The sequence below is a fragment of the Fundulus heteroclitus genome, chromosome 3 (genome assembly GCF_011125445.2).
Source record: "Fundulus heteroclitus isolate FHET01 chromosome 3, MU-UCD_Fhet_4.1, whole genome shotgun sequence".
NCBI classification, from domain to species: Eukaryota; Metazoa; Chordata; class Actinopteri; order Cyprinodontiformes; family Fundulidae; genus Fundulus; species Fundulus heteroclitus.
Window position 1 is genome coordinate 45,723,105 of NC_046363.1, and position 23,425 is coordinate 45,746,529.

The window sequence follows — 23,425 nt, forward strand, 5'->3', positions numbered from 1 at the left end:
CAAGGACAAATACACTAATTTTAAGAACATTTTTACTTATTTTAAGTTCCGTTTTTGCAGTGTGATGAAGTAGCTCTCAGCAGGTTGGTGAACCCTGGACTAGAGAGTATAAAAATAAAATAAACTTGTGGAGATAAGGAGTCAGACTGTTACAGTAAACATGAAGACCTTGTTGTGCAGTTTTCCTGTAGACTGGAGGACATTCAGGGACTTTTGACATGGATCATACAGGAAACCTGCGTTTCAGGGACTCTGCTGCTGCTTGAAGATGTGAGTCGATCAGATCCGGCGGTTTCTCTCAGAAAATGTAAACTGGACCCTATTTTCAGAATAAAATCAGCGGCTTGAACAAGCCCAGCTTCTCCTCCGGCCTCCCCTCTACGTCTGCCACTGTTTGTTTCTGGTTCTGGAGCGTTGCCATGGAAACCTGTTTTAACCATCAGGTGATGGGAGGGAGGGAGGGAGGGAGGGAGGGAACCCCCTCATCCAACCATCTCAGCCCACAGGAACAAACGTGTGGAAAACTGACCCGATCATCAAGGCCGGGTTTTCACTCCCAACACCAAACCGGGTCTGATCCAGTTCTGGTTTGAGTCGCTCTGCGTTTCTGTCCAGAGCAGAAATGATTCAGGTGGACAAACTGTTTCCAGATCAGCTCGTTAAGGCCCGAGCAGCGAGGCACGCTGGCGTTAACAACAGGAGCCAGGCCAGGATTCCTGCGTGGTGCCGTCATGTGCAGCTGGATGTCCCTCAGGGGGTCCAGACCCGGTCCGCTGGAGACTCCGGATGGAGGGGGCTGGGCGAAACGAGGTCAAACATCTACATTTCCATGTTCTCAACAAGTCTATCGATCCAATCTGCTGTAAAAACAACTCTTCAATGAAAACCTCTTATTCTAAAATCCTGGATGAATAATCAAGGGCATTATTGTCTTCCGGTGCAGAATATCTAATGTTTCCCCGTCTTAACAGAGTAATAAATCGCTTCCCTTGTTTATAACTTTCTAATCTGCTCCAGATGAATATTTCTTCACATTCAAGCTTTGGAGGTTTGGGCTGCGTCAGCGGCATCTTGGTGCTGCGACTCGTTCTCTTCTCAGCATTTCTGTAGATCTCTGCAAGTCAAGATTTAGGTTTCCTAAAAGTGTTACGCTGTAAATTTAAGACCTACGTGAAATATGAGAAATACCTCAGGCAAGTTAACTAAACTCTACAATTTAAACAATTTACCTATTAAATTATTAGTTAAACTATTATTAGCCATTTTTTTTCCAGAGCCAAGCTGCGAGTTAATTGCGTTTCTATAAAAGTTATCAAGCTCGAGTAAAACCTTTAACCCGCTACTGATGTTTTTCATGCTAGACCCGTTTATATTTTCATGCTCCTGCAGGAGCTGCGGCTTCATCAGGTCACAGGAAAGTTCTCATTTTAATTACCAGAACAAACAATAAAACTGGTTAAATAAGCAGATTTCTCAGCAGGTTTCTAGAAATGGCTCAACGCGGGCCATTTGTAAAGTTACACAAATAAATAATGAATCAGCAAACTAAATAATTAAATCAGCAAACTAAATATAGCTCAGACATAAACATTTAGTTTAAGCGAACAAAATAATTTTAGACACTGAAACGAAGCTGCGTTAATGTTGGTTATTTTTATTGTCTGTATAGCACCCACGCACACTTCCTGTCCACCCAGAGGCTCATCAGCGCTGATAACTTATTTGCATTTTAATAATTTCCACACCAACGGCATCTCCGTGGCGTTCTTCGTGAGATAAATCTAGAAACGCTCTGATGAATTCATCTGGAATAGTTTTCAGTCCGGGAATGTCCTTCACTTTTCGGCCTCAGCCGTCACCTTCTTCTTCGTGGTCGTGGGATCCGATGTGTTCGATGTCCGGCGGCTCCTCCAGCGCCCCCTGGTGCTGGATGGACACCATGCCGGTCAGGAGGGCGTAGCTCAGCATGGCGCCGAAAGCAACCAGAGCCGACAGGAACTGCTTCCTGCGCTTGTTGGGGACGTTGTCGAAGTCTCCGCCGTCCGGCTGCGGCGTCGCTTTCTGCCCGCAGTTTTCTGCTGGAGAAGCAATAAATCAGGAAGGTTGATATACATAGAATTAAATGTCTCAGTATTTCCATCTGGTATCCCCTAATTAAGATCTTATTTATTAATTGAATCTATATACATACGTTTCAAATTATCACATGCAATAAAGAAAAATAAATAGAACTGTTAAGACAATTATGAAATAATTTAAAATCAGACAGTCATGATATAATATTCAATTAATTTCAAAAATTTATTTTTCAGTATTTCCAGCTCACACCCCTAATTAACTAAAGATCTTATTTATTAATTTCATAGAAATACATTTCTGTTGAGACCATTATGAAATAATTTAAAATCCATCATGATATACTATTCAATTATTTTCTAAAATTAATTTTTTCTGTATTTGCATCTGGTATCCCCTAATTAAAGAACTTATTTATTAATTTAATCTAAATAAATACGTTTCAAATTTTCACATGCAATATAGAAAAAATAAATAGAACTGTTAAGACAATTATGAAACAATTTAAAATCAGACAGTCATGATATTATATTCAATTATTTTCTAAAATCTATTTTTCCATATTTCCATCTTGTATCCCCTAATTCCATCCATCCATTTTCCGAACCGCTTTATCCCTCATAAATATCTTATTTATTAATTTAATCAAAATAAATACGTTTCAAATTTTCACATGTAATAAAGAATAATAAATAGAACTGTTAAGAGAATTATGAAATAATTTAAAATCAGACAGTCATTATTTAATATTCAATTATTTCCTAAAATTAATTTTTCAGTATTTCCAGCTGGTATCCCCTAATTAACTAAAGATCTTATTTATTAATTTCATATAAATAAGTTTCAAATTTTCACATGTAACAAAAAAAACAATAAACTGAACTGTTAAGACAATTATGAAACAATTTAAAATCTGACAATCATGATATAATATTAAATTATTTTCTAAATAAAAGAGTTACAATCATTAAATATGCTATATATACACATTTCTATTAATTTTAAATTGTATATTCAGTATCTTTTTATAACCATTATATAATATATTTATAATATCTCTAATAAAATATTTTTATATTTACCCACATTTATATATTTTCTTTTTTATATAACGCCAAAATATTTTGAGACTGAAGGCTAAACATTTAAACCTGAAAAACACTGATTAATTATCTTTACATGACAATTTTAATCTGAACGTCACCAGATTTTCTTTCCTGACTTTGCTAAAAAAAAACTGCGAGACGGAGAGCTCCATAATGGTTTATATGAAGGCATAATTAACAAAGCATTATTAATTTTAAGCTGATTTCTGGGGTTTTACTGCAGACAAACTAAAGTTTTTTAAAACTGAATTTGTTTCCTGATCCAGATAAAAGCCAGACGCTCGTCACCTCGACCGTCTCTGGGGAAGTAGAGCAGCAGGATGTTGGTGCAGAAGCCGGTCAGGTTGTCCAGGGACTTCAGGTGCTGCTGCAGCTTCCCGTTGGGAAGTTTGCATTTCAGGACGGGAGCCAGGTGGCCGAAGACGTAGGCGTCGAGAGACGAAGGCCTGCAGCGGAGAAATCACGCCGCTTTGAGCAGATTTCACCGTTTTTTACGCTCAGACTTTAACAACAACAACATTCTCAGAGCTGGACGTCTGGATCCATCTGAACTCAGTAATTCAACACATTTTACTGGAAAACTTCAAATTTCTCCCCTTCTGCCGAACCACCAGAGAGTCTGGATCCTTGGAGAGAAAATCTGCAGAATGGAGGCCTGGATCTGAACTTTAGAACATTAACCGGGTCAGAACTTACGAGTCTCCAAAGAAGAACTTCTGGGAGCCGAGTCTCTGGGACAGGAGGTTCATGCACTCTGTGGCGTCTCGGTAGAGCTGGAAGAGAAGGACGCAGACACGGGTTCAGCCAGAGGGGGACGGCCAGGACACGCTGGTTCTGATAAAACAGGAAGTACAACCGTTCCCTCGCTTAAACCCAACCAGCAGGTTCTGAACCGGTTCCTGATATGAAACAGCGTCAGAACCTCCGTCCACCTGCAGCAACACAGAACTCCTCATCTTCCTGCACCTCCTTCCTCATCCTCTCACCATGAAGCCAGATTTACAGAACCAGGAGCTAAACTGCAGGAGGTCAAACAGAACCAAGTCTGCAGAACTTCTAGTGGACCGGATCCATCCGTTTTATTTACTAAAACCAGGAGCGATGTTAAGCCTTCCTGTTCTTGCTTCTTAAAGACGACGTGTGCAGACTGAGAGAAGCAGATTTAAGGAGATCTGGGTCCAGATGTGAAGGACAGGAGGTCCTGAACATCAGCGCCGCTGTCAGCCCAGTGCACTGATCTCTATTTATTCACTGGAGGGCTGATTTTGCCGAAAAACTGAAGTCACTGGCCGCCATCTTGCTCCTCCCTACTCTCCCAGAATCCCACAGGATTTGGTTGCAACAACAAGCAGTTTTCTGGCTGAGTGAAAACGTTTCACAGGTAATTCTACAGTCAGTGGATGTACTAACACTATCAACTACTAGGAAATTAGGTGCTGAAATATTTGACATGTTATTCATATCATTATATATATATATATATATATATAAAACATGCAAAATATTTCAGCACCTGACTTTCTCAGTACTCAGTAGATAGTTTTAGAACATTTTATAAAAGTATATGGCATTCGACATTTTAAAAGTTTTAAGCCCCCCTGAACATGCTAAAATCATCGTTGTTCGATGCTGTAGCGCACATATTCCCTAGTTACTGGAGGAAAATAGGGAGTACCAATATGGCGGCTGGTGGCTTCACAGCGACGTGTATTATATACGGCCAATGCGCAATAGAGCTCAGTGGCCCAGTGCTGGAGAACTACAGTTCACACGGTGAGCGATAAAACTGGACCTCTGAACCTGATTATCAGACGCAAGAAGAAAAATATTATAACTAAAACTAAACCTGAATGGACCGGCAGGATCAGGTAAGAACATCTAAAACCAACTTCAACCCCAAACCTTTTACCTAAAGATGAAAACAATCATGTTAAACTGAAGTCAGGAGAAGAGTTCGGATTAAAATAAACCTGAATGGACCTTTAAACAGCAATAAAGGAAACAAACGGATCAGATCGGGCTTTTCCTGGTCTGAGCGAGCTGCAGGTCCGACTAAACCCTCAGCTTCTCTGCAGACTTTGTTCAACAGGTAAAAACTGGAGGCAAACATCTGGGTTTTAAAGACGAGGACGAATCGCTTAAAGGAAAACGACCCGCATGCTGAGAGGAAACCAACGTTTCTGAGTCTGATTGTTTCCCATCAGGACGCGTTTCTGCTCACAGGAACAAATCGCTCCCCTGAACACGAAGCGACCTTTGTGCAGAGCAGCGGTTTTCCTACAGAAGAGGTCCAGCAGAGGAACTTTTTCCCATCCCTCTGAATTTGTTCCGACCACTAGAACAGGAACAGGTGGAAACGACGTCTCTGTACAGACGGGGAAACTGACAGAGAAGATTAGAGTCACTGGCTTGTTCCACAAACAGAACCCTGACGGGGGAACCAGATGAAGCTTTTCTCCTCTGGTTCTTTACGTCAACATGATGATTTATGCAGTTATTCGTCTTCTCTGCTCAGTTTTAGATTTGTCTCAATCCAAAACACATCAGCTCCAAAGTATCGGGACAGAATAAAAGCAAATATTTACATTTAAATTTAAAATACAGAAGCTGTGTGTGAAAACCTCAGTTCTCCTGCAGCTTCCTTTCGGTTTATTTAAGAGGGAAAGTAGCAGCCAGGTGCTGCTGGTCATTATCCTGTCCCTCTGTGCCCAGACAGCTGCAGTTTAGGAAAAAACGGGAAGCCAATGTTGCCAGTTCTTCCAGGAGAAACAAACAATCAGCTCGATTACCGCTACCTTGTAAACAGTATAAATGAAGTTGCTGATATTAAGCAGACCTGGCAACACTGCTGGAAGCCTGGAACACAGTGCTGAGCACTTCTAGTCGCCCCTTTTCCCCTCTGTTATCATTATTTAACAAACAAGCAACAAATCAGCCCGAGAACAGACATGGGGAAACAAAGAGATACAACGTGCGCACAAAATAATTATTTGTTTCCACGGAATACTAATCTGTGGCCACAAAATATTAATTTGTGGGAAGCACACCCTTTTTTCACCGAGCTACGCCACCCCCGCCCTTTCCAGTGAAAAACAAGCGTGGCGCCTCGTGCAGGCACCGTCTATTTCCTGGAGCGCCGCGGAGACACGCGTTGTTGAAAGCACACGTCGAAGCCTCAGATGGAAAAATAAAAATAGTAAATGACCCCAAAGTGCTTTAAACTAGGGCTGGGCGATATGGATTAAAAAATAAATCTCCAACTTTATCATACCAAATCCGATTTATTAATTTTTTCCTCCTTTTTGTTTCATAAAAAGAAATTAAAGAAATTACTTTAAAACCTTGCTTTTTATGTCAAGCATTTCGTCAAGGAGTTGACCTGAATTCAAAGTGCAGCCGTGCCATTATAAACAATGAAAATCTAACAAAACATTTGCTGCTAGTGGTTTTACACATTGAGCTAAGAACAGGCTTCACTGCACTTGTGAACTTCAAACTAAATAAAAAAAAAAAGTAAATAAGTAAATGAAGTACCTCGTATTATGGTAAAAAAAAGTTTCCACTTAACAATATTTTGACAATAATTTTGCCTAAACATATATTCAGCATCACATGCTGTTCTCTTCATGGAAACCCAATGAGTGTACTTGCAAAATAAAATCCAGATTTTCCAACAATGAAATCTTAAATAATTGTAAATTCGAATTAATCGATTAAATCGATTTATCGCCCAGCCCTACTTTAAACTGGTCAGTTATTTACCCATTAATGCACACATTCACACCCTGACGGTGGTGAGCTATGCTAGCAGCCACAGCTTGCCCAACTGAGACAGTCGGAGTGAACGATCGAACCGACAACCCACCAGTTACAGGACAAACAGAGTTTAGTATCTCATATATATTGTGCCAAAATGAGAATATTAAAACCAACCAACAGAATAGTAGAGGTGCTATAAAGGCTAGCACCTCTTAGCTTATGCACAGGAGCTCCAGAGCTTCCTCTCACCTCCTTCTCCAGCTCTTCTCCGGCCTCCAGGTTCTCGTCTCCCCTCAGCAGCCGCAGTTTATCCAGCTGCCGGCTCTGCATGCGGCCCGGCAGGAAGAAGTTCAGGGGGAACGTCATGTGCTCGGCGTACCAGCGGCGCGTCACGTCTACGTAGTTCTTCGGCTCGACCCAGAACGTGTAGATCTGCGGGGGAGTCCAACCCGGAGGTTGAGGAGCGGGTTCTGGAAAGGCGTCGGCGGTTTGATGAGAAGGATCCATCTTACCAGCGCCGGCACGAGCTTCTCCTCCAGCAGCGAGATGAAGGCCAGGCTGTCGGCTCCCTCTTTGGCTGACAGGTCGTAGTCGGCGTTGTATTTCTGAGAACACACGGATCGGGCGTGAGTTCATGCAAAGACCCGAAACCCAGAAACATTTCAGCTAAAGGAAACAGGTTGGAGTCCTAATAAACGTCCAGCTGGGACCGGTTCTGCAGCTTTACTGAAACGGGTCCAGTTCTGGTTCATGTTGGATGGATTTCACTCGTGAACGGAGACCTTCACGTCTGACCACAGATTCTCATCTGGGTTGAGGTCTGGACTTTGACTAGGCCATTCCAACACATTTAAACCCCTCCTACTTAGTGCCGCTGCATCTCTGGAACAGGAAAGGTGTGTTTATCCTGACAGGTCATGTGACCCTTAGATTGCACGCAGGTGGATTGATTTCACTAATTATGGGACTTTTGAAGTTGATTGGTTGAACCAGACCAAAGTTTTCATTTAATCTTTTTACTTCTTTTTCGTAAATGCCTGTGAAAATTCTGTTATCCGTGTCATAGGGACAGCAAACAGGCAAACAGGCTTAAAGTGGAGGCTTTTGTTCAGTTTTAAACGTTTTGACACAAATTCATATATTTTCCTCATTTAACTTCATCAACTTAAACTATTTTGTGAAGATTCATCACATCAGACAAAATAAGATTAAAAACATTTGAATTACAGGTTGGAACGTAACAAAATGTATTTAAAAAACAACAACAACCCAGGGGTTGAATACTTTTGATAGGACGCTGTTTTCCTACGTGAAGCTAGTCTGATCAACGGCTGGAAACGGGACGAGAAGAACCGGATCAGAACCACCTGAAGACACAAAGGAACCAAACATTTGTGCAGAAGCACCAGCGACCGGCAGGAGGAAGCAGATAAAGAAAAGTTCAGACCTGCGGCTGGAAAACATGACGACCTGCAGAAGAGAGACTGATGGGAATTAAGCTGAATTAAAGCCTGCAGCCGAGCGTGAAGACACCACTTTGCTCCTCTGAGCTCCTCCTGCAGATTCTGTGGTTTCTCAGCAACCTACCGCAGCCAGCGCGCCCCAGAGCATGCTGGGTAATGTCTTCCAGCTGCTGGGCCCGCCTCAAGCCAGCGGTTCAGCAGATAACCGTGGAAGATGCAGCTCCACGCGTTAGAGAGGCTCCGATAGTTTCTGGAGGGGCAACAGAACCGTTTGTGATCCAGCTCGGTCCGTTTCCACCTCCTGGACTCTGATCCAGGTCTGACAGTGATGGCGGAGCTCAGAAGAAGCTTTCCTCCACCCTGTAACCGATAAGCATGTGGATCCACATCAGTCTGGGCTCAGCTAGGAGGGAATGGCCGGTTCTGTCCAAACGGGTCTCTGCCTGCAGCTTCCTGCGGTTTGATGAGGTTTTCCAGCTGCCTACTGGGTCAGAGCAGCCATGATAAAAGTTCTGACTGGGTTTTATCCCTCGGTGCTCAGGCTGCTGGAGCTTATCGTCTCAGAGTTTCCTGAACATCTGGATGGTCAGTCATCAGAACCAGATTATGGTTCTTTGGTTCTGAGCTTATGTCTGTGCGTCTGGACAGAAGTCTGAAGCTCAGGTGCAGCTGTAGATAAAAAGGAGCTTTTCTAAGCAGTAGAGCTGCTGTTCTATAAATGCGACTCTAATCTTTAACATTACAGCTGAAACACACAAACGATTATTAGAGATTAATTAGAGATTAACGAGCTGCAACAACCTGATGGCATAAATGTTCCCACCCTGACACTCCAGACACGTCTGATCCTAAAGATTTACTCCTGAACCTGTCGGACTTCCTGTGAAGCTCAAAAATAAAACCCGTCTTCATCTTCAGCTTCCCAGCGGACCTCTGCAGGCTTTGGGTCAAGAGTGACGAGGTGTTGGTACCTAATCATGAAAAGCAAGCCCAGAGCACAACGCTGCCTCTACCGTGTTTTACAGGACGGATTCTCCTGCAGGGTTCTGAGAGATTCTGACCAGGCCCGGTGGTTTTCTTTGGAGGAAAACGCTTCGGTCCTGAAACTGTGCTCGGTGCAGACGTGTGGACAAAGCAGGAGCCGGTTGTCACATGTAGACCCAACCAGCACTCGCTGAAGAACCCTGCAGTTTCTGTCTCAACTTCATCAGGTTTACTGACGCCTGGTTGCTTTTTGGACTTTGTGGACCTTCTCCTGACTGATACCTTTGAACAATGAGAATATTTTGCTCCTTTCAAACCTCTCTGGAAATAAAAGGCAGATGAGCGGCTGTGAGGAAAACCCTTTGAGGAGAGAAGAACTTTGCTCTGAATGGATCCGATTCTCTGTGATTCATGTCAGGAAGACAGAACATCTGAATATGTGATTAAACTGGGGCTGTCAGTTTTAACGCGTTAACGCGTTATTAACGCCTTAACTTTGTTAGACGTTTTTTAACGCGCGTTAATCGCTTTAATGCTTTTTTCCCCCCGGATTGTGTTTTTTTTTTACCCTCGCCGCTTTCCGTAGTTCCACGGCTGCTAGAGACTGTAGCAAAACAGACCCGCGCTGACTGTTGTCATCCCGTTTATTTTATGTGACTTTGGGCTTCTTTTTTCTAAAGTCGCTTGTAAATTTCATGACTTGCTGGTTGCAGTTTTTTTGGGCTTGTTTCTGAGAGTGAAGTCGCTTATTTGGGCTCTAAGATAAGTGATGCTGCCGCACTACAGACACAGTGAGTAAATATCCCTCCGCCTCAAATCCTCCTCCAGACTGACATGGGAGCCGAGGCAGGAGGAGCAACTCTGACCGTATTTTCTGCAGATTACGGTTGTAATAACCGGTGATAACGGCTGAAAGTAGATTAGGCGGTGCAGATCACCATTTGGAGCAGAGATTGGTTCTGAAGGTGATTTTTTTTTTTTTTATTTTTTTTTTTAAAACACGCTGATGACACTGCAGTAACCCAACCCATAAACCATACTTTAAATACTTATTAATTTGTTTTCTTTTTGTTGTCTCTAAAATCTAAAATTAGTATTACTTTATATGTAAATGCTTAATACCATGTCTATCTTTCTTTAAGAGGCAAAAAAAAATATTTCGACCTGAAATGTTTATTTATTTACACATTGTGTGAACATCAGGGCATTATGATTAGTAATTTAGCCATTATTGGCCAAAGTTTAACATTTTATGGCACCGGGATGCTTTCATTCCAATTCTGAAAAGTGCTTGAAAATAAAAAATTAAAATATTTTTTGTACAAGCATGTTTTTTACTAGTGTCATTTATTGCAAAGTTGCATATTAAAATGCCCAAATAGGCTTTTACACTTTCAGAAATAAAAAGATAAAATATGCGATTGATTTGCGAGTTAACTATTGAAATTATACGATTAATCGTTTGACAGCACTAGATTAAACAGAACATAAGATTACAGATGTGGAAACTTATGCAAGCTGCTTCCTCCTGTTTATTTTGTTTCTCAGCTCCAACCCCGAGGTTGAATAGCAGGTTCACATTAAAGGTGGAAAAACATAAATAATGACATTTTTTTTTACAGTTTCTCTGTATTCCACATCATAAAACAGCATTTTATCAGGGGTGTGTTGAGATCCACCACACACCACTTTCTAATAATTTGTGCCAACAGCAGTAAAACCAGGTGAACTTCACCTGAACCTTGATAAAGTTAAAAAAAATATTTTTTTTTGTTTATCAAGGTTCAGAATCAGACAGAATCTGATTCTGAACCTTGATAAACAATTTTTTTTTCTTTTTCTGCAAAAATAAATGTCTTTTTTAATTTTAATACATTTTCTTCTGCCTGGTTAGATGTTAAATTGTGATTTATTTTCTGGTTGGGAGGGGCTTACCTGTTTTCTGAGGTGGATGATGATTTCAGAAGGTCGGGACAGGGTTTCTTTCTGATTGGTCCTCAGAGCAGGAAGAGAACCTGACGAGTCACAAAAGGAGTAAAATATGAGGAGTTTTAGCCTTTTTACCCCAGCGAGGCGCTGTGAAGACGCTCCGTCTCACCGCCAGGACTCCTCCAGGGGTTGCAGATCTTTCTGAGCTTCAGTGGAGCTCCAGCAAACTGAGCGTACGCCTGAAGAAGAGAAACACAAATGAGAGCCATCTTTTAAATGATTAAAAAGTCATGAATGTTTGTTATAAATGGTGAAGACTGAAGTTAATACCAGAGTTCAGAAAAAGGGATTCAAGAGATTTGAACACCTCCAGGCTGGAATAATATCCCAGAAAAAAAGATTTTTATTTGAGAAAGTCTCAGTTTCTTAAGAAGCAGAGACTAGAAAATGTAATTTAAGGAATTAAAGAGTATATAATATTATGAAGATATGTTAGTTATGATGAAAACTGTAGTAAAAAGAGCTCCCAGAAGGTTAATAATCAGTTGTGGCTTGTGAATAGGGCGCTGGGAAAAGCAGGGAAAGAGTATAGTACAGTAAACATAAATTTCAAAATAAAAAAGTAATCACCACATCTGTTCTCTCATTAAATGTGTCTGACCTGATTATTCAGCGCTCCCGCTCCATTTTGGGTTTTAGTGTAAGTCGTATTTTTAAAGGGCCGGAGATATGAGTGTGTTTTAGGGCTGTTCAACACGGCTTAAAAATATTGCAGATTTTATTATAATAAAATCAGATGGTTTTTCCCCTCTTCAATTCACACAAATTAAAAAAATATATTTTTAAAAACATGCTTTTATGTCAAGCATTTCATCTTAAACCTAAATTCAAAGAGCAACTAAATCCAATCTGTAAAGCAAGATGGCCGCCTTGCTGTAGTAAACAGAAAATATAACTAAATGTTAAAAACGAGCTAAAAACTGGCTTCACTTTACTTGTGGAACTTCAGACTAATTTAAAAAAAAAAAAATAATAATTGAAAGCATTTATGGTACTGAAAAGTTTCTTTTCCTAAACATATATTTAGCATTGCTGCTGTTCTCTTCAAGGAAGCCCAGTGAGCGCCGTGGAAAAATAAAATACTGACTTAAAAAAAAAAAAAAACACAGACATTACAAATGTATATTTGTATTAATCAATTAAAATGACTTATCGCTCAGCCATAGTGTGTACATACATCTATAACCTTCTTCACTTCACTTCACTTTCACTTTATTTTTTTAGTAAATTATCCAACATTTAACACAGGAAACAGTAAAAAAAAACAACGATAAACAAACAAACCCACAATTTACCAAAAAAAAGGGAATAGGCTGAAGCAAAGCTTATTACTGCCTACCCACATGGAAGACCAAAGGTCTTCCATGTGACTTCATGCTGGTCTCTAATTGGTTACTTAAAGATTCTCCTGAGAGCTTTTTGTGTCATTCTTCCTCCAATCAGGTTAATTGGTGGACACCTGGCTCCTGGCAGCCAAGGCGGGCTAATGTCAAACATGAAGCAATCAGATGAGACAAGAACAACAACAGCAGCTCAAAAAGCGGATAATGGTTTAATTTGGAAGTCGTTAAAACGTCCCGCCTGCCCCAGGAGAGAAGTGCAGGCAGGGAAAGTCACCAGACTGAGGTAAAGCAGAGGTTTTATTATCAGATATTAAACCATCCCTGCAGAAATAACGTCCCACTTTATAAACGACAGAAAATGCTTCATCGTGTAAAGATCAGCGATCTATAAAGAGAACGATCCTGCTGAAAGGCTTCCCGTTATCCCGCCTGAAGAATCCATGTAAACATCTGGAAAAGGTTCCCTGTGCTGCACAATCTGCAGCTGGTTAAACCAGATTCATTTCTTTCTGCTCACTTGAAGACAGTAATTTGAGGCTGACTGCGCATTACTGCGGCTGTTTGTGTTCATCACGGCGAGGCCGTCGTTTCTGAGAGCGACCAGAGGCCTTTTCGGCTCGCCTGCAGGTCGCTGCGAGGCGATGAGAAGGTCTGAGCGCCGTGAAATTCAGACGGTTACAGTAAAAGATGAGTCAGAACTTCTGGAAACAAAAGAGAAAAAAAAAGAAAACGCATAAAAACGATCCGCTCCGGGCCGAGGGCCTCGTTCAGGTTTTACAACCAGGAAAAATGAGGAGGAATTTCCTCATAAACGTGCAGCCGTGAAGTCAGAGTGAGGAAAGTGAAGACATTTGTTCCACAGCGACCACGTGAACACAGGCGGTGACTTCAGCTATGGGGGGGGGGGACTTTAAATGATTTAATTGCTGCAGTCTGGTGCTGCAGGTGATCTGCTGGGACAGTCTGGCTGCAGGAGAGACGCAGTTCTCCCCCTGAAAAGCTCCTGCTGACCACAGACTGCCTGTAAAACTCGTCTTTATGACAGAAACGTGTTCGTTACGTAACGTTTAAAGGCCGTCGGTCAGCGCAGCGTGCGTCCAGCTGTGGGCGCCTCTGTAAAATCCACCAATTAAAGCTCAGACTGACCAGAGGAAACTCACACCTCGTCACACGGTCGCTCCCATCACCTGTCAGGTGGGCTGAAGCCCCGCCCCCGGCCCTGCTTCACCGCACCACTACAGAACCTTTGAGCTGCAGTCAAACAACCGTAAAACCAGCGCAGTCCTGAAAAGACGAACCGCTGGGACTCGCTGTTGCTGTTTTCCAACCGCCGTCGTTACCCAGCATGCACCGCTCCTGGGCCGACTGATCCGGGTCCAACACAAACATGTTTGGATTAGGTTTATTCCTCCAGAGGAGCGCTGCAGCCCTCAGCGCGGTCTGCAGGCAGCCACAGCCTGACAGGAGCAGCACCGGTCATGGAAACTCAGCCTGCAGCCGCAAAGCATTCTGGGTGGTCGCCATCGCCACCACAGAGCTGACGTTTCAGTCTGCTGCAGGCAGACAGTTGGTTACTGCAGCTGCGATGTTTGTTAAAGCACGTTAACGAACCAATCAGGCAGCAGCTTTACTCTGAACCTGATGGAGATCTGAATCCAACCAATCACGGCGCTCCTACGACGCTGAGCTACAGAACCAGATGCTGTGATGAAAAACCAGGTTGATCAGAGGTAATATGATTTACTCTGCATTCCCAGATCTGCAGAGCCGTGTGTTGATCACATCTACCCAGCCAGGCTGATAAGAATGTTTCAGAGTTGAAGCTGCCGCAGAAACGGCTCCGTCCCAGTAACTCTGGATCAATCCTCCTCCTGCAGGTGACTAACGGCACAGGAAGCAGTTTAAAGGCTCACAGATGTTTAAATAGACGTTTAATAACTGGGAGCACGAGCTGCACAGGAGCTTTCTGAGTAAATGTCTCCGATCGATGCCGGACCCGAAGAGTTGATATTCAGAAACTCAAACATTTACCTTGAGTTAAACCAAAGAGAAGAAAACAAAACTCAAGCTTCCAGGAGATTTTTCTGCCACCTGCTGGTAAACCGGAGAATCACACATTTCAGAGCAGCTCTTTCCAGAAAACAGAAACAGCTGCTTCATAAAATAATTAGGCAGGAATAATCCTAATCATCTTTGTATGTTCCAGTGAGACGTGTCCTCTGCATCTTCTAACCCCCCACCCCCCCAGGAAGCTGCTGCTGCCCCACTTCCACCTCAGGGTTAGGGTTAACTCCTCAGTCACACCTGCAGCGCACCTCACCGCTGTCTTCCAGCCCTCAGGCCTGTCCTGCATCACTCTGACATCCTTCTCTGCTGCTCCAGACGTCCTCATACAGAACCACAGCTCCTCTCTCATAGGGCTGCACTATTAATCACATCTGCAATATAATCGCCATTTAAAAAAAAAAAAAAAAAAATTCCATATCTCAGAGGTCTGCAGTGTTTGGCTACGTAACAATTAATAGATCCGTCGCGTGCTTTATGTGTCAGTAATTATGTTTAAAGTAATTTTCTTCCACATGGAAGGGAAGAGAGCTGCAGCAGTGAGATAATCTAATTTTGTTTTAGAGTTTATATAATCATGACTGGTTTGTTGGTTGCTCTTTATGTTCAACAAGTGTTGATGTCTAACTAAACAAGTTATTCTCTTGAATAATAATATTCTGACTAATAAAAACAGTTATATTTCTTGTTTTAAATAGTCCTTGTTTACAAACATTATCTACAGGCCATTTTTCTTGCCTGTGGTTAATGCAGAGAAACTCTAAATTAAATCGCAATTATGGTTTAAATATATTGCAATTTAGATTTTTGGCAGAACCGTACCGCCCGACTCTCATCCCCGGTGTTGGGAGTAACGGGGCAGTTCTTCAGTAAATGAGTAATCTAATTACTTTAGTCATTGCAGTAACACCGTTATGTTACTAACGATGTAACAGGTGCGTTATTACAGCTCAATCAACTAAAGCCAGAGGGGAAGTGGAGGTCTCAGCTGATTGGCTGAGGAGGCCTAAGGTGGGCGGGTCTTCCCAGGGCATTGCACCTGTCAGATAAACACACCTTGAGGGAGGAGAGGCTGGAAAATTCATGGACAGGGTTTGGAAGCTGGAAGTTTAATTTTCTGTGCACTCCTTTAAAGGCAAAAAGCTGCCGGGTGGATAAATAAGTGAACGGAGAGTTAAAGCGTAGACTTATTTAGTCATAGTTTGTTTTACGTTATGTTTCTAACTGGGTTCCTCAGTTTTGTGCATTCCTCCTGCTGTAGTATGTAATATGTTTATAAATTACTGTGACAATAATGGAAGTACATTCTACCTGGAAGGGTTTCATCCATACTTAATTTTACTACAAGTGTATTTTATTTTGTTATATTGCTTGAAAGCAACAATTATCCAGTAATTATCTAGTATATTTATCAAGTCAACATCTAATTTTATCGTTCTTTAATAATAAACACAATAATCATATCTAAATAAATGGATTGAAATTGAAGTGTCTTGACCCACTTGACAAACTAAAATTGTATAAATTAGTGTACAATGTTTTAAGACGTTTAGCTCATTTAATTAATTACTAAGCAATTATTAACCCAATTAATTATTAATGTAGATTAACATTGAGATTAATGTGCAGGAAGCTTTGGATCTACATCGATGTCTTTCTGCTACAAAAAACTATTTGTTTAAAGCCCTGAACACTTGGAAAAACAGTGAATGCTTAGTTTAAAAAAAACAGGTTTTAGTTGAAAAAAAATTCTTTTTGATGATTTTGGCCCATACAACAAAACGGTTGGACGGCTCTGGTACCTGACCAAGTTCTGTGGAGGTGAATGGATTAAACATTAAAAAAATATTTAGAAAAAGAGAAAGCAATAATAATTTAAAAGGAACCGAGATCTTTTAAAAACAAAAAAAACAAATTTAGAACAAAATTCATGGAGCTTATGAACAAAGAAACCAAAGAATCACAATCAATATTCACGTTTAAAAGAACAATAAAAGTTGCTTTGCTGAGTGAATATGTCAGTTATGCCTGACTATTAATAATCATGTGAAACTTTATGTTTTATGAATATACAGAAAATCAACCTAAAGTAAAATATGTATTTCAATTTGGAAGACAGATTGTTCATTTCCATATCTTTTGTTTTTGTTGTGTATATTTTGATGCTTATTGTTTTGTTGTTGATGCTTTTGTAATGTAAGTTCTGTGTAAATATATAGCTTTAGGTAAAGGGGGCAGATACCATTTATTATTATTCTTTATGCTCCCTTTCACTCAGGACTTTGGAATGTTTGCTTTATTTTAACACAACTAATGAAATTAAATAAAATATAAATAAAAACTACACCGGTTCTGGGAGTTTTCCCCTAAAGGAAAACTAATCAGATATGGATTGTTGAAGCTGAAACCATATTTTCTGAATCAAAATCCAAGCTTTTCTCGGCGAAAGTTAATATAATTTTACAGAAACATTTTTATTCCAACTTGTAACAGTAACACAGACCATATGTGACCTGCGGTTAGTCCTACTAATAAATGAAATAAAACCATTTAGATAAGCTTTAAAAATAATTGATCTAAATGCTTCGCTAGAACACAAATAACACTTAAACTCATTTAGTTTCCACATTTAACCGTTTAAATAAAGCAGTTAAAGGGTTTAAATAAACCGGTTTAAGCGCCAGGTCCACGTTCAGCCGTACCGAGGGACGGGAAAAGCCGCCTTTCTCAAACGCGGAGGCCGCCGGTAGACGGCCGCCGGACCGGTACCATCCAGCAGGGACCGAACACTCACCAGAACCACCAGGCAGTCGGTGCTGACGGAGGGTAAGCCCCAGTCTCCTTCCCAGCAAAACAACTCGTCGGGGGCCGCCATCTTTGTCCCCAGAAGAAGATCTTTGACACCGGAAAAGGAAAGCTCTCCGCCGCTGACTTTCACAATAAGAGTTCTACTTAAATAAAATAAAATATAGTAATTAAATTAGTTTTAAATGTAACAAAATTAATGATTTTGACTAAAAAATATAAATGTTGCATTGATTATATTATATTAAAAAGTAATTTAAGTGTGACAGCAGGTACAGTGGGGCACCGCACTGCCACCTTGCAGCTAAAAGGTCCTGGGTTCAAATCCCGGCCTGGGGTCTTCCTGCATGGAGGTTGCAGGTTTTCCCTGTGCATGCTTGGGTTCTCTTCAGGTTCTCCCTCCCACAGTCCAAAGCCTCTTAGGTTGATTGGTCTCTAAAGTTTCTGTTGCCGTGCGATGGACCGGCGACCAGGGTGGACCCTACCTCCCACCCATTGACTGTAAGCCGGTATAGATAATGAAACTATAAATTAAGTGTTGGAAATCATTCAATTCGAGGAGATTAAAATAATATAATTAAATGATGTCAAAACAATTAAATGAGGAAATTTTAATCAAACGGAACAAAATAGGATGAAAGAAATATAATTCAGACCCAATCAAATAGACTTTTAGTAAAAAGTCAGGAATATGTTGTCAAAGTCATGGTCAATAAACTGGTCAATAAACAGTAAAAACAAGAACTCAAACCAGTTAATTGTGTGTTTTTGCATTTGCCAATGTTTACATATTGAAACAACTCAAACTATACCTGCAAACATTTAACTTAATAGGCTCATTGGTGAGTGTTGTAAGATTTATGGGAAAGATGTGGTTTAAATGTTTGGGCAGAAACATTTTTGTCTCAGAAATCGGTTTGCAAAACAAATGTTAACCTCAGGAAATCTACTGAAAAGGTTAAAAAAGCATTGATGTTTTAAAGCAGAAACAGAACGTAATAAAAACTAAACTCATAAACAATAGATCAACTGAAAGGAAATGTCAGAATAAGCAGTCGGTGTGCAGCCAGATAAAACTCTAATAAGTTTAGCCTGCAGACCAAATGTAAAGCTCTTTAGATCCTCATATAGTTTCCCTCCCCCCTCTATTTTAATCAGTTCCCTATTTGATAAATGAGCGATGACTCAGACGACTACTTCCTCCTCCTCTAGTTTACACATTGAATAAAATCTGCAGATTTGAGTCTTTTTCATAATGGTTCTCAGTAAACGTAACATGCTTCTGGTTTCAGTTTCTTTTCTCACTCAGGTTTATCTGGAGCAAGGCAAATAAACGCATGAAAACAGAAACTGGTTGTGAGACCAGTAACAAACATTAAATTATATCAGGTGAAAACATCAAGAAACAATAAAGGAACTCAGAGTTTCTGCTGATTTACAGTTTTCTGAGAGTTTGTTCCAGATCAGTGGAGCATAGGAACTAAATGCTGCTTCTCCATGTCTGGTTCTGGTTCTGGTTCTGGTTCTGCAGAGCAGGCTGGAGCCTTATCAGTTCTACTAAAAATAAACGCATGGATTAGTTTTTCCAGATCATGCTGAGACATTAGTCCTTTAATCCTGGAAATGTTCTCCAGGTGGTAGAAGGTCCACTTTTTAATTGTCTTTAGATGGAAGTTCAGAATCAGAATCAGACATAATTTAATAATGCCAGAGGGAAATTGTTGTTTCAGTACAATCGCCATAACATAAACAAACAAACATTTCAGGGGAGACGATTAACTGAGGCCTTGCTGCCAAGGAACCGCCTTACACGGTGCCCACATGGCGCTGCCATCACTACTCCCAGATTTCAGGCCTGATCTCTAGTTTCTAGCTGTAAGAACTGAAGCTGCTGCTGACTCAAGTTCGTTCTTCTTTAGGTCCAAAGATAATAACTTTTGTTTCTGTTCAGCTGGAGAAAGTTTTGGCTCCTCCATGCATTGATTTGTTCTAAGCATCCGTTCAGTGCATGATGGTTCAGGGTCATCTGGTGACATGGTGATGTAGAGCTGAGTATCATCTGCATAGTTATAGTTACTAATCTTGTTTCTTGTTATAACCTCAGCTAGTGGGAGCATATGGATATAGAACAGAAGGGATCCCAGGATTAAACCTTGGGGAACCCCACATGTGATTTTTGTCCGCTCTGATGATAAGTTACCTGCTGACACAAAGAAGTCTCTGTTCTTTAGGGAGGATTTGAACCAACTGAGTGCTGTACCAGAGTCTGACCCAGCTCTCCAGTAGGTTAATAATATATCATGGTCAACAGTGTCAAATGCTGAGGTCCAACAGAACCAGCCCTGAGGTTCTTCCACAGTCTGTGTTTATGTGGACGTCATCGAACACTTTGACGAGGGCGGACTCAGTAATGTGGTGAGCACAGAAACTGGACTAAAAAGCATCAAAGCAACAATTCCAAAAAAAGTAAAAAACAAAGCAACTGGACTTGTTTTCCGTAGTTGAAGACCTTTCGCTTCTTTTTCAACGTCTTCAACTACGGAAAAACAGTCCAGTTGCTTTGTTTTTTACTTTTTTTTGAATGACCATGACCTGGATGACTGAGAACCTTCACCAGCACATCAAAGCAATAAACAACTTTTTCAATAACTTTACTGATAAATGGCAGCTTGGAGATTGGTCTGTAATTCTGCAGATGTCCAGATTGCTCTTTTTAATCAGTGGTATTAATAACTGCTGGTTTTAAGCCTGGAGAAAACACCTGATGAGATGAATTTAGTATGTGGATCAGGTCAGATGCAATGACAGGCTGGACTTTTTTAAGGAAGGTTGTAAGTTGGATATCAAGACAGCAGGAGGAGGAGATAAAGTGATTTATAATTTATTCTAGGCTTTTACAGGTGAGTTGTTGAAATGTAGTTATTTTCTCTGCATTTATGTTTGATCATAACATTTGTACTGGACTTGGTGTGGATGTGCAGATTAACCCTCAAATTTTTTTAATTTTCTCTGCAAAGAAGTTGGTAAATCTGTTGCAGGCCCTGTAGAGAGGAGCTCCGGTGGAACAATAACAGGAGGGTTTATGAGTCTTTCCACTGGGGTGAATAAAGTTAGTTCAGGTAATTTGTTAATGTAATTAACCATGTTTCAGTTAGAAACATTAGATCCATATTCTGTTCAGTGATGAAGTCATGAACCAGAAGTCTTTTAGCTGATAACGACCTTCAATTTAGTAGAGCCAGTCTTGGTGACTTGTTGGTAGACAGTTCTTCACTCTGAGGTTGCTTTAGATGGGTGATTATTCTAAGATATAAATATAGGCTGTTGGATTTAATTTAGCTGGTTTGTGTTATTTTTGTTTTAGTGATCCGAAGCGGTATTCTCCTGCATGGAAAGGCTGAGGAGAACTGCTGGAACCTTCTCCAGGAACCAGAGTAGTGATGATGGTTCCTTTTTACACCTGATAGAAGACAAATTATCCTTTTAACATATTTTCAACCTTAAATTAAATAAAATAAATATTAACAGTGTTCGAAAAGAGCAAACAAACCATGATGTTTTGTGGTTGGTAAAAGAGATAGTCAACAGTGTAATATCCATAGATCAGAGCGTCTTCTCCATTTCATAAATCAGTATAAAAGTAGCTGACTTCCTTCTCCTTGTGTCTCAGTAAGTTGTGAAACTGTGGTAAAACACAAGACTCAGTTTCACAAACCCTATTTTTACATCACAGAATTTCACTAAGCTGCTAAAAAGGGAAGGACCAAGCCGCAAATTAGGAACCTGAAATGTTTTACAACATTTTACATTTCAGCAAACATTTTCTTCTCAAAGAAAACAGAAAAAAAACGAAAAATAACTTTCTTTAAAAACTTTTTTGTCTACATCTAAATTTTCAGAGAAGAAAACATGATTAATGATACAATAAATTACAAAAATGTAGATGTTTCTATCCTAGATATACATTTTTTAAATAATATACTCTTTAATTTCTTAATTAACTCTGGACCATTCACCTCGGAGTTACAGGTGCATTGAAAGAATATGCGCCCTCTACTGGTGGTGAAAATAACATCATGCGAGCAGTGATTCACATAAAGGTGCGTTCAAACTAACCGGAAATGATTTACACGTTATCCCGATTTAAAGGCACGTTCAGAAGCGGATAAACAGTCCATGATGAGAAGGTCGCATTTAGAGCGACACGACCGAAACGAAGGCAAATAAAGCAAAGTGAAATTTAGAAGTTAAAAAATTGCCTTTAACGATGTGTTTCCCACCACTCAAAATCCGTTTAGCCATTATTGCAGTCTTCTGGGGGACGATGTAATGAACTGTGTGGACTAATATACCCAACAGCCGAATGGCATCCTTTAGCTTGTTCATCAGCTCCGTAGCAAATACTGTGATGTCATTGTTGACATTTTTAAAAATATGACCTGAACCGAATATAAAGGTATCTATGCAGCACCTGGAGAGAATACATTTATATTTTCCACTCTAAAGGAAAGGAACTGTAATCACACTTTTCGGTGATAATTGGCTGAATATTCAAAGGACTCAAACTCCAACAACCTGCTCTTTCATGCTTTATTCTATCGCACTCAGAGTTACCAGAAAAGCTCCACTTAATTCTGCATCTAAAAGTTACTTGATTAAAATTTGTCTATTGGCTGATCAAAAAATGTCTTCACCAGAGAATGTTCCTCCTACAAGTGAGGAATGGACACAGACTGTAAATTAAACTTTGGAGATTTTGACAAAGACGAGAAACAAAAGTAGGAAAAATCAACATCCAAAACCCAACATGGATAAAAAGCACCTTTTTTTTATTTTAAGGATCGCCACAACTGTTCAGAGTCCCCTTTTTTTTCAGCTTTATTTCTTGGTTGTAAATTGAAAAATCCTTAATAACTGTAAAGTTTTATTTATAAAAGAAAAACAAAAATAATGTGAGGGATTTGATCCGGTGCCTTCAGGAGTGTTGAATTACATTTTGTCTCTTTACAAACAAAACCTCTGTCAGGATTTCATGTGTCAGACCAACACAAAGAAGAGCGTGACAGTAAACTGATCTTAAAATAATTGCTTTCATTTTATTTCACAAATTAAAAGTGTCACACCTCTGTGATCTGCCTTTACTCCATCCTTGAAAAAAATAGTTGGATTTAAGAGTCCACTGATCTGAGTCCAGCTGTGTGGGATTTAACTCAGTCTGACTGCATCTGTTCTGGTTTAGAGAACATTAGAGAACAACCAGCCCACAGTGTGGTATAGGCAAAAAAGTTTAATAATAAAAAAGAAAACTTATAAAATATTGTCACACAAGGAGATCAGGCAGGAGATCAACCCAGGAACTCGGGCCTGGAGAGGAGAATGAAGAAACTGTGAGCAGAAACGTAAGAAACCAGCCAGGAGTGATGAAAACCAGGGAGTTTAAACACAGACAGGGGTGTGGAGAAAAGTGCAGCAGAAACAGGTGAGAGTAATTATGAGGAGGACGAGCTGAGACCAATGAAGACAGGTGAGCTGAGGGGAGGAGCTTAATGAACAGAAGCTGAAGGGAAAGATGGGAGGAATCTAAATGGAATAACACTAAATGTACAAATAATGAACTAAGAACAAAATCCTTAAAAATGGCAGCAACTAGAAAATATATTAAAAAAAACAGCAACATAAAGAAATCCAATAACTCAAACCATTAAAAAATAACAGCAACAGCACAACAGCAATGAAATAGTCAACTTTTCTCATTATGCTGTAAACATTTTGGTTTTCCAATGGTATATTTGTATATTAAAATGTCCTGTTATCTAAAACACAATATTGTTGAAAA

The 23,425-nt window shown here is 40.3% G+C and overlaps 1 protein-coding gene across 2 annotated transcripts; it reads right to left on the minus strand.

Annotated features, from left to right (window-relative positions):
- Window positions 1–1,633: 1,633 nt before the first annotated feature.
- On the minus strand, window positions 1,634–17,716 carry LOC105919136 (metaxin-1). Of its 2 annotated transcripts, none has more exons than XM_012854381.3 (8): window positions 17,579–17,716; window positions 11,487–11,556; window positions 11,324–11,403; window positions 7,454–7,546; window positions 7,191–7,373; window positions 3,879–3,955; window positions 3,471–3,628; window positions 1,634–2,075 (listed from the first exon to the last, which is right to left on the minus strand). In XM_012854381.3, exons 1-8 carry the CDS (start codon window positions 17,657–17,659, stop codon window positions 1,849–1,851), a joined length of 969 nt encoding a protein of 322 aa, XP_012709835.2. In that variant the 5' UTR covers window positions 17,660–17,716; the 3' UTR covers window positions 1,634–1,848. The 2 variants fall into 2 exon arrangements, with proteins under 2 accessions (XP_012709835.2, XP_012709834.2); XM_012854380.3 differs by having other exon boundaries at window positions 1,634–2,078.
- Between the last annotated feature and the right edge of the window lie 5,709 nt (window positions 17,717–23,425).